General features: G+C 35.8%; 1 protein-coding gene across 3 annotated transcripts in view; it reads right to left on the bottom strand.

Annotated features, from left to right (window-relative positions):
* Positions 1–12,104, bottom strand: part of STAG1 (STAG1 cohesin complex component) — a 368,375-nt gene that overhangs the window by 117,275 nt on the left and 238,996 nt on the right. For all 3 annotated transcript variants that reach the window (XM_076005282.1, XM_076005291.1, XM_012787757.3), the window contains one exon: positions 5,961–6,084. In XM_076005282.1, coding sequence (XP_075861397.1) covers positions 5,961–6,084 — 124 coding nt within the window. The remainder of the gene's footprint in view (positions 1–5,960; positions 6,085–12,104) is intronic.

Here is a 12,104-nt window from a genome sequence, read left to right as displayed (position 1 = left end):
AGTTACATTCCAGGGAGAGCAGTTAGGAAAACAGAAATAGCAGAATGTTTAAAACAGAGGCAAAACGATAAATTGAAGAATCCTGAGGGTGCCATTTACTGGTGGAATATCTTTAAGTCATTAACTTGGAGTAGAGGATGTTGGTGTTCAAAGTATGTTCAGAATCATCTAGAAATCTAGTTAACTCTTACAAAGGAGACTGAAGTTTCTATCCCCCCAAAGAAGTAATGTGTAAATGTCTAAGTTCTGGAATCAGACAAAACTAGATTTTCTTTCTAGTTCTACATAGTTTATTAGCTACATGTAAGATGGAAAATATATTAATCACTCTGATACTCAGGTTTCTCACTTATAAAATTGTAGGGATTAGATGTAGAGGTATGCTGGTAAAAGTTGTAACAATCAGCTCTGAGGAATTGGGCCCTGAATTGCTGCATGTGCAGATTTCTGCAATGTAAACTGCCCCTTCATGGCTAATATCAAACTATCAATGATAGGTCACTGAACTTGTTTATGAAGAGATATGCATAACCACTCTATTGCAAGCTGATTCAAGCCAGCTCTAGCATACCATGCGATGTGCTAGGAGATGGTGTGATGTTTGCTGGTAAGTTTTTAGCACATAGGAAAAACCTGAGGTACATATGGCAGATGCTATTGATGCCCCACACAGATTTCCTTTACTGGGTAATTCTTCAGCCTCTGCCTGTGTTGACTGTTAATGGTTCATATCTGTACCTTTCTCTGAAGAACTCACCATGGTTAACAAGAACCATCTAGAACAGAGACTCCACTTTTCCTCTCCTATTCGCTCTCTTCCCCTCTGTCAGGCTGAGGCCCATGGCCAGTGCAGAAAGATAGAAGGGTAACATAGCCCAACCTCCTTGCATCTGGATAGGATAACCTCAGAGGTGCAGCTTACTCTCCAAAGTAAGGTGCAGCTCCTTGTGAGATCAGGCTGAGACTAGAATTCTCCTGAAACCACATTTTTGTTAGTCTGTTTCCTGTTTTATCAAATTTTCTCACTTTCTTATATTGCTAATCCTGAGATCACAAACTATCACTAGCACAAAAAACCCTGACTCAGGCTTGGCATCTGGGAATGTGACTTAAGATATCTGGTGCCAAGAGTAGTCCTAGGGGCAGACTTCAATTAGATTCTGGGGGTGGATTACTTGAAGGCTAGATTGCTAGGAGGAAGGACCCAATGGTGATAGGGGAAGTATTGACAGCACAGAATAGCAGTGTACACGATTTTCACCTGTAGGTGAAAGTAGATGTGCATTAGCTTGCACAACATTGCACATTTGAGGGAGCAGGGTGAATGGTAACTAAAAAACTGTGGAATTGAGTGGCTATTGCTAAGTGTCACTGAGATGCTAAAGAGAAAATGATAGGCTCAGGCTATTTAATCACCAGTTCATTAGCAAGTGTTGCCTCTTAGGTCACATTTAAAGAGACCCTTATCTCCTACAGATAGAGAACTATTTATACTGAAAACCAGGCCCAGTACTCAATTGTAAGAGTGGCAGAGTTTAAGAGACTCTGCAACTCAGGCAAGTCTCCTATGCCCAAATCAGGGTCATGACAGGAGAGAAGTGAAGTCTAAAGGATATCTGGGTAGATGAAGCTGAGAATCTTGAACTCCTGAATTTGTGGGTCTGAAAATATGAATCATACTGCCTTGTTAGGGGCTAGGTAGCATGTTCTCTGCCAACCCTACCCTTTGCTAAAAGACTACACGGAAACCTCAAATGAGGCAGGTGCCCTAAGGATAATGCTAGTAGCCCTCCTCATGATACACACAGAACTCCCCTCCTGATCTCCAGACTAAGGTCAAACCTCAGCATAAACCACATGGAGAATTTGGTTCTTAGTAGTAATAGAAATGTGAAGATCCCAGAATAGCAGACATAAGGTAGTATCACCTGACTGGCAGATACAAAGGATGGGAGATAATAATAATAATGGGCAAAAAGGTTAAAGGTCAGCCAGGGGGATCTATGGAACTGGCTCACAGGATATGGCATTCCAGGAGACAAGATATGTAAAGCAAATAAAAGTATTAATATTAGGTAATACATATAATGAAAAGTGAAGAACAATGGATGAGCAAAAGGCTGAGGACAGTTATCCCAACATAGTCACAATCCTCAAACTAAGACAGCACGACCGACTTGTCTCCATCTGTAGATGTGAAACTAATGCCGAGAAAGAAGAAATTGTCTCATCTAAATCCACACAGTAACGATATGTAGAGCAAGGACATGAATTGAGTTTTACCTTCACTTTGTCCAGTGATGTTTACCAATCAACCACCTCTCCTCACAAGCCTTGGTTCTTCACCTATAATGTACCCTGCCTACACTACAGGAACTTAGCAATTAAATAAGGTGTTATCCATGAAAGTATTTTAGAAAACCGTAAAATATATTATAGTTACAGCGAAAACTCCAATTCCCCTTTTGGTAGCTGTTCTACTCTACTATACTCTGAAGCTATTTTTATTACAGTACCTAAATGCTTTTTGTTTCTGCATTACAAAAAGCCTTGCTCAAATCTAAGGGCTGTTTAACACAGTGTCTAAGGCATATTAGCTGATCAAGGAATATTTCTGAGTGAATAACTGTATAAAGTTTTTTTTTTTAATTTTTTTATTTTAACATATTATGGGGTACAAGTGTTAAGGTTACTTATATTGTCCATGTCCCCCTCCCTCCTTGAGTAAGAGCTTCAAGCATATCCATCCCCCAAATGTTGCACATCTTACTCGTTGAATTGAGACAGGGTGTGACTCTGTTTCCGGGGTTAGAGTACAGTGATATGATAATAGCTCACTATAACCTCAAACTCCTTGGCTCAAATGATCCTCCTGCCTCAGCCTCCTGAGTAGCTGGGACTCCAGGCATATATTACCATTCCTAGTTGATTTTTCTATTTTTTGTAGAGGTGGGGTCTCACTCTTGCTCAGGCTGGTCTTGACCTTCTGACCTCAAGCAATGCTCCCGCTGCACCCCACCTCTCGGCATTCCAGAGTGTTAGGATTACAGGCATGAGCCACTGCTCCTGGGCAAATGCTAATTGTTATTAACATGCACATGTACATTATGAATACTTAGATTAGAATAAGGTGAAAGAGTTAAAATGAACCAAATTCAGGAGGGCTGTCAAAAGTGGGTGTGTTTGCATGTGGCAGGATGAAGTGGAGAGAAGGAATAGTCTTGAGAGGCACAGAGTTATATACACAGCTAAAAAGATTTTTGGTGAATTTAAAAAAATAGAGTATGGGATGAGTCAACACAAAGATAGGGTAGGGTAACTAAAAATAGATCCTGTGAAATACCACAGAGATTTTGATATGGGGAACCAAGCATATGCAAGAAAGTAGAAGAAGAATTGTGTAAACAAGGTAAAAACAAAAGCAATATGGAGCAGAGCTGATAAACTACAATGCCCACAGAAAGGCAATCTGGTTGTCATGAATACAAACCCCAAAAGAAATTAAGATATTTAGCTCAGAACACAGAGACTACCATTGCTGTATTTAAATTAGGCCTACTCTGTATCACACTGAAGAAAAGAATTAAAACCAGTGGATAGAGAACTTAGAGAACAACCACTTTGGGTGTTAGAGTTTGTCTTCCTATTGCCCCAAACTTATATCTTATATTTTAAAAAAGCATTTACTTATGAAAGTAGACTAGGTTATAACCTCTAAAATCAAAGACATAAGTTAAAATTCTAAAATCAGTTCATTTTCAATTCATTCAGTTTTATCAGTTCATTTGAAAGAGGCAAAGAATGAGTCTGAAGGCAGAGGTCATAGGCTATAGAGGGGGTGGTTCTAACTAGATAACTAAAATAAGATAAGGCAAATGACTATAGTCCTAAGACAAAAAAAGGTACAAAAAGATTATAGTGGGAATGACCAAAAAAAAAGTTTAGAAGAGATTATTTCATACATCCTTTTCTGAATAAAGTAATTAGAGTTAAGAGAAGTTTATAAAATTATTTCACTGAATATAGTACTTATGATTTTATCAACAATGTACAAGGGAAACCTATCTTTGCCTTTATCTAGAAAGAGGATTTTTACAATTTAGTGGTATTTTTTATTTATGGTTGTTGGTTTTTTGGTAAGCCACATCAAATCAGTGTTTTTCCCAGAATCTGTGGTCATACACGAAGTTCTGTTAAAACTGATAACTGTTATATAAATTCAGAAGACTCTTCCATTAGGCAACAGGTGAAAAACTGGGATGGTAGTGGTAGGGAATAAAAACGTAGGACTTTAAATCCATGCCTACTAAAAAGATTGTCTTGATGAATTTAGGTGTGTGTGTGTGTGTGTGTGTGTGTGTGTGTGTGTGTGTGTGTGTGTGTGTGTGCGTGCGCGCGCGCAAGAGAGTGGCACTGTATAATTCTATATTCTCTCACACTATAATAAAATCTAATTGGATCAACCTGAGATGTGGCTTAGATGCAAAGGTCCCAATTCTCTACATGAGGATTAGACAAATCCTCATGGAATCTAGCTTGGGAGTTATCACTGTAGAGAAAAGAATGTGAATTGGTAGGGAAGATAGATATTCACAAAAATTAACTATTTACTAATAGGATTCTCCTTAAAATGAGGTTGGGTGCAGAAGAATCCTTCTTTATCAACAACTAAAAATTGATAATTGTATAGCTGAGCAACCAACTATAGTGATGATCTCCCTACCCACTGACCTCTTATAGCAAAACTAGCCTGTACAAAAAAAAAGGCCCTGTAAAATTCACTTTGGACCTTTAATTATAAGTTATGTAACTTTGTGGTTTTCAAAATTTTCATAAGACTTAGCATAATTCTATATAAAGTAAAAGCTATACATTTGGACAATAGTGATAAGATAGAAAATGAGTCTTAAAATACTACCAAATTTGCCTTTAAAATCTAACAATATAATTGCATTAAAAATATGTTTTCTAATAGCTATGATACTTCCCCACCCTCCAAGAGATAAGGGTCTTACTCTGTCACCTGGGCTGGAGTATAGTGGCTTGATCATAGCTCACTGTAGCCTCAAACTCCTGGGCTCAAGCCATCCTCTTTGCCTCAGCCTCCCAGGGAGCTGGGACTATAGGCATACACTACCATACCCAGCCAATTTTTCATTCATTCTTTCTTTTTTTGGTTAAAGATGGAGTCTTGCTGTGTTACCCAAGCTGGTTTTGAACTCCTGACCTCAAGCAATCCTCTCACCTTGGCCTCCCTGGTGCTGGTATTACAGGCATGAGCCACTACACCAGGCCAGCTACGATACTTTTAATAGTTCAAATGGAACATAATAATTTAAAATAAATTATTATCAGATCTCTATATTTAAGAACATCTGGCAGGTCAAGTTAAAGATTTAAAAAAAAAATTCTAATAATTTATCACTGTTACTCTTGGTTATTCTGAAGATTACTTATTTAGTACTTATGTGGGATTCCTTTTGAGGTCAGAGCCTTTTCTAAGAGGTTAGAGGTTTAAAATGTTTTTAGATCAAATATTCCAGAATTGAACAAATCTATTCAACTCTGATAAAACACCCTACTGTGATATAACCATAGAAAATTCAAAGCAAGAAAGCTTATTTAGATTTTATATATTAAGAGAAATAATCTCCTTCAATTCAAACTAGAAAAAGAATATAACTATCTTCTTAGGACACTATATTTTCTTAAAACCTTAGATATACTAGATTGTTAATCTTCAAGATAGCATTGTAATCAAATAAGACAGGGTCTTCACACATGGGCCAATGTCTCAAGCTTCATCATGGCCATTAAGTAAATAGTTATTCATTTGCATCATCTTTAATATCCATATTATTACATTTCTTAAAAAATCAACTATTCATTTTGATTTCTAGTATTCTAATATTGAGACAAGCATATTTTCCATCAGAGTTACTTAGAACAGAGTAACTTACCCTGTCATGAAGAGTCCAGCCAACATATTTTAGGTAACTGTCATTTAGGAAGGCATCACTATACATTTTCATCCACACTCCAATTTCTTCAATACAAATGGCTCTAATCTCAGCAATAGCATCACTAGAAGAGACGGGGAAAAAAAAAAAAAGACAAACCTTTGATTAATATACAAAGGTAGAATGTATTCATACTCACTTTCAACAAGCAAAATGTTATTTCTAATGCTATATTTGTATCTGCATTTTCAAAGTCTTCCAACATGAATGAATACTTTGTTTTTATATGTCTTCTATAAAATAAAACTAACAAATACCAAGTTGAAAGAAAAAGCTTCTCCACAACACCTTATTTGGGCCCAACAGCTCTATTTTTATTGGGCTAGGCAAATGACATTTGGAGCTTTCTGACAGCCTTACAACTATTACGGAGCCAACAAACATGGTAAACCTTCTGAGGACACCAGAGTACCAACATCTAAGTACAGAATAATGTAGAGCTCAAAAACTGTTTCTCTAAAGAACTATGATATCTTTATAAGCTAGCACACATCTAACGAATTAAAAGAAAAAAAAACATTTTCATCATTAAATAATTTATTTATTAGGCTGAGGTAAGGGAAAAATAATCCACCTTAAGTCACTAGGGGAACAATCTTGGTGACTATACTGTAAAGTGGTTGGCAGAACAATTCCCAAAGTCAGGATTCTGGCTCAATGCCTAGATGGCTTTTCACCTCATCCAATATAATCCTCCTGGGATGATTTTCCTACTCTAAGATCTGTGAATTATGAACAAATACAATGTTAATACCTTTACCTTATCTTTCACCATGTAGTTAGCCCTAGCTTTAAGAAAAAACAAGTATAATATGATAACTCCTAATTTTTTTTTTGTAGATCAACTGTCAAGGCTTCTGATTTACCATATACACATAACTTAAAGTTTTAAGAAATTCTAACTTTCCAATTTACATAAGGCAATGATCATTTTAGCTGGAATTTTAATATTAGTATTAATTAAGGCATTTTTCTTAGTTTCTCTTTTGTGACAAAATTCCTTGCTTTAATAAATCTCAATTCCTTCTAGTTTTCTGTCATTGCTTAAGAATAAAAATGGGGGAAACGTTCTCTTTCCAAGCCATACTGCCAATTATAATCGTTAATGTTCCTACATTTTTTGCTAATACTTTTTTCTCATGAAGAGGTTCTATAGCATAGTGGCTTATAAATAATACAGGCTCTGGAGCAAGACATTCTGAGTCTAAATCCTGGTTCTGCTACTTATTAGCTGTGTGACTCGAGCAAGTTTAGTAGCTGTGTGACCCGCGCAAGTTAAAAAACCTCTTTTTTAGGTTTCCCTCATATCTAAATAGTGATAATAACAGTACCTAGCTCATAGTTACTATAAGGATGAAATTAATTAATATAAGAAAAATACTTAGAATTGTGTCTAGCACCTATTAAATCTTCCATAAATGTTGAGTATTCTAATCTTTTACTTAAGTTTCATCAGTCTAGACATTTACAGACAATACAATATAAAAAGCAGTTCTACTACAAACTTTGAGAAGATTTTCCTAGACCTTTATGATACTGAACATGAATGGCACAAGGGTATTTCTTTTTTCTTAATACCCACCAAAAATTTCTGACATAAAAAGGTAGAGAGGACAATATAGCAATGTATCTACTGCTTAGCTAAGAATATAACACAGTTAAAACTTCCTATATACTTCTTAATATATACCTCCTTCTCCAAGAGTAAATGACTATCCTTGATTCAGTGAATATCATTTCCATCTGTACCTTTATGTTTTAACTTCATATGTATTATTTACATATTCTGAAACTTTACATAAATATTATCCTGTAGCTACTCTACAATTCGCTTTTTTCACAAACCACACTTTATGATTTATGCATACTGATTTACATAGCTTCAATATATTAATTTTAGCTGACGTTAGTGTTCCTTTCTGTGAATATGTTACAAATTATTTATACATTCTCTCATTAATGGACATTTAGGGTTGTTTTCAAGTTTTTGCTTTTAGTAACAATGATTCCATGAACATTCTTGTATGTGTCTCCTTGTGCACATGTGTAAGAGCTTCCCTAGAGCACTGTTTTGCAAATAGTACATCACTACTCACTAGCATATTATGAAACAAATCTAGTGAGTGGCAACAAATACATAAAAGTATATACATATAAAATACCAAAAGGTTCCACATGTAGCAAGGCAAGTAAGTATTCTTTCTTAAAACTATTATGGGCCGGGCGCTGTGGCTCACGCCTGTAATCCTAGCTCTTGGGAGGCCGAGGCGGGCGGATTGCTCAAGGTCAGGAGTTCAAAACCAGCCTGAGCAAGAGCGAGACCCCGTCTCTACTATAAATAGAAAGAAATTAATTGGCCAACTGATATATATATAAAAAAAAAAAATTAGCCGGGCATGGTGGCGCATGCCTGTAGTCCCAGCTACTCGGGAGGCTGAGGCAGAAGGATCACTCGAGCCCAGGAGTTTGAGGTTGCTGTGAGCTAGGCTGACGCCACGGCACTCACTCTAGCCTGGACAACAAAGCGAGACTCTGTCTCAAAAAAAAAACAAAAAACTATTATGTACCCAATTCAGGACATGGTCAGCAATATCTGTAAGATACTTTTTCCCACATCGAAGTGAAATTATTGGATAAGAAGGAATATACAACTTCAACTTTATGACATATTAAAATGTCTCCCTCTAAATCAGCGTTTTGCATCCTTGCCTGACATTTGTTATTATCCTACTGTTTAATATAAATTTCTATCTCTGAGTTGCAGCTTTGTATACTTTGTTCTCTACTGGACTGTCCAAATAAAAACAAATGGTTAACAGTAGCAAAAATAAAACAAAATATAATTCTAAAATATAACTACAAAACATCCTCAACTCATATCATGTTAGTTCTCTCAGTCCTACCAAGTAGTAATCTCCATCAGGGATCCATACTTTTCCTCTGCTGAACTACCTTTGTAAAAGCCAATCCTACAAAAAAAAAAATAGGCTAAATTTTTTAATTACACAATCTCATGGAAGCAGGCTGAGGACAATATATATGGTATGCCAATTAAAAGTACAGTGACCACTGAATATGGTAGCTGCATATATACACAGTGCAATCATTCTTCCATCACTTTTAGAGTTAGGCTAACTCTTGGAATTACCACTGAAATCAAGATTATGGGTGGCTAATTCCAACATGCTTAGAGAATGTAAAGATTTACCTTTAGTTCTTCAGCAGGGAAATCCTGTTCAAGATTTTTTTTTTTTAACAGGCATCTCTACATCTATACCTAATGTCTAATTTTTTTGTTTTTTAAATTATTCTTTCATTACCCCTTATAACATGGTACGTATGCCTAATTTCTAATGCCATTTTTTTCATCTACTAGATTACTAAATGCTTTATTTTTTTGGAACAGTTTCTTTATAAAGACCGCTAATATTTTCATACAGCATGTTTTCTGTGAATCCCAGTCTTTATCTACTTCAGATGCCAGTGCAATCCTTCCCACCTTAACCTTAAAACCTTAAATATCCTTTCCTAGATTTACAATTTGATCATGTGTGGTCAGATAGCCTATTCTGCAGCAATAAAAAGTCCCTATATGATGTGTCTTTTCTTTGGGTTCTAGAGCTCAAATTCACTTTGTCTGCTCACATCGACCTGAATGTAGATTAATCATTCTCTATATACGAAAAATCACAGACTAGACAGTAAAATTAAAACTCTTTTGTGGTGCTTTTGAAATATGTCCACAAATTCTTTGTTAATATTCCCCTTTGTGGAGATTAATTCCCCTTTTTTTGAGTGTGAGTGCACTGAGTAACTTCCCTCTGACAACTATAATGTAGTGGAAGTGTAAAAATTTTGATTCCTGAGGCCAGGTCAAGAGGACATTGTGACTGTTTTGTTTTCTCTCTGATCACTCTGGAGGAAGCCTCTGGCCATGTCTTAATGACATGCGAGGTCCTCTATGGAAAGTTCCATGAGATGAGTAACTGGGGCTTTTTGCCATCAGCCAAATGGGCAAGCCATCTTGGAAGCCAATCCTCCAAGCCCAATCAAACCTCAGATGACTGCAGCCTCAAAGAATTTCTTAACTGCAATCTTAAGAGAAATCTAAGTAAGAACCATCTATAGCTGTGCAACTTCCACAAAAATTATGAGATAATAAATGTTTCACATCACCAAGTTTAGGGGTGATTTGTTACATGGCAAAAGTTAATTAAAATCATTAGTTATTATTATTGTTACTAAAGACCCTTACCAATTTAATGATAACCAATCATCTTGTAGTCTGGTCCATAAATTAGTTCTTCTTTAGTTAAAATAGTTCAAATGCATTAGCATCTACATATTTGTGGCCATGCCTAGCCTGTAAGACCCTCCATTTTACTGATTTTTTTTTTTTTTTTGAGGCAGGATCACTCTGTCACTTGGGCTAGAGTACAATGGCATCATCATAGCTCACCACAATCCCAAACTCCAGGGCTCCAGTAATCCTCCTGCCTCGGCGTTCCTGAGTCGCTGGGATTACAGGTGCATGCCACCACACCAGTGTCATTTTTTCAATTTTTTATAGGCATGAGGTCTCACTATGCTGTCACATTGGTTTCAAACTCCTGGCCTCAGGTAATCCTCCCACCTTTGCCTCCCAAAGTGCTGAATTATAGGCATGAGACACTGTACCCAGCTAAAACAATATGAGTGAGCCACCAATGATTACTGTTTTAAAGTCCAGTGAAGTCTCAGTTCTTCTATTATCTTGTCATATCCTCCTATTACTAGATATTGCTTTTATGCCCTATAGTACTAATATAGTATTTAAGTAGATACGAAATAAAAATGCAGTATGGATTTTCTGTGATTTGATTATCACATATCTTTTGATATAAAGATATTTTCTCATACATTAAGAGTCCTACAATTCTTAGTTTTAATATTAAATTCATTTTTTAACAGCTAATCTCTCTTTCCAGTGGCCTTACCCCCATTTGAAAAGGTTTCTAGCTGAGGCATTTGGGAGCTTCCAAACCAAACATTAAAGTGGGGGGGCCAAAAGTGAATAAGATGAGAGAATAGGTATAAAGACAATTGTAAGATGGACTAATTTTCATGACATTCTAGTATGGGGGCATTAAAACGAAGAACTATAAATGAAGGTTTTTCTTTTACTTGAAAACTCAAAAGAAAGAACAAGAACTAGAATAATTCTGGTGCAGTCATACTAATCCTTTGTTGTAACTCTATTTAATAGCATTAAAAGAATGATCATGTTTGTTTCTATGAAAGACTTATGTAATTTGCTGATCATCACACTATGTCTTTGGGGGGGTATATAACCTTTTAATTTGATATCCAAACTTAAGTTTTCATTTTGAATTACTTTCTTAGCAGATGGAAATTTAATTATTTTCTGCTTACAATAAAATGCAATTTAACTCTAGTGAATTTTAATTAAATGTTTCTTACACTTACCCTTATGGATGCTTTCCCAGTAAGTAAGTATGTAGACTAAATTAAAATGACTACAATACAAATTTCAAGAATAATTCTTGGCTAATATGGATGTTTTAACACTCAAAATTATTGTTCATGTATAAGGAATCTCACAAGAGCTCTAGAGTAAGAAATAAGTATAAATGACAAAAAAAAAGGGTCCAATATCACACAACTGAACTCATGTCTCAACCAATTCTGTCACTGAGATTAGGATTGGGGCGGGGGAAGGAATCACATTAGACCAACTATAGAGAATTTCTTTTTTTTTAAGAAATAGCCTTGGGAGGAAAGAATAGCTGAAAGAGGTAATGAAAAGTTATTATATATCCTTTATTAGACTATTAGTAAGAACTTAAGAAGAGAGTTCACAATGTACAATAAGATGATTAAAATAAATATTATCTTAGTGCTGAATGTTACTAAAAGGCATGGCACAGAACAAAGAAGCATATAAAATGATAGAGGGGAGGAGAAGGTGGTCAAGGAAGGCTTTTGAAAGGTATTAATATGTAAATGTAGACCTGAAGAACTCAAACTCTTGTTTGCTAAATAAATATTTCATTCATTATTTTAGGCTGACCAGAGGTATTTTAA

Source organism: Microcebus murinus, chromosome 1 (genome assembly GCF_040939455.1).
Source record: "Microcebus murinus isolate Inina chromosome 1, M.murinus_Inina_mat1.0, whole genome shotgun sequence".
In the NCBI taxonomy this organism is placed as follows: domain Eukaryota; kingdom Metazoa; phylum Chordata; class Mammalia; order Primates; family Cheirogaleidae; genus Microcebus; species Microcebus murinus.
The sequence above is the reverse complement of the archived record's forward strand: the minus strand, read 5'-3'. Positions and strand labels throughout refer to the sequence as shown.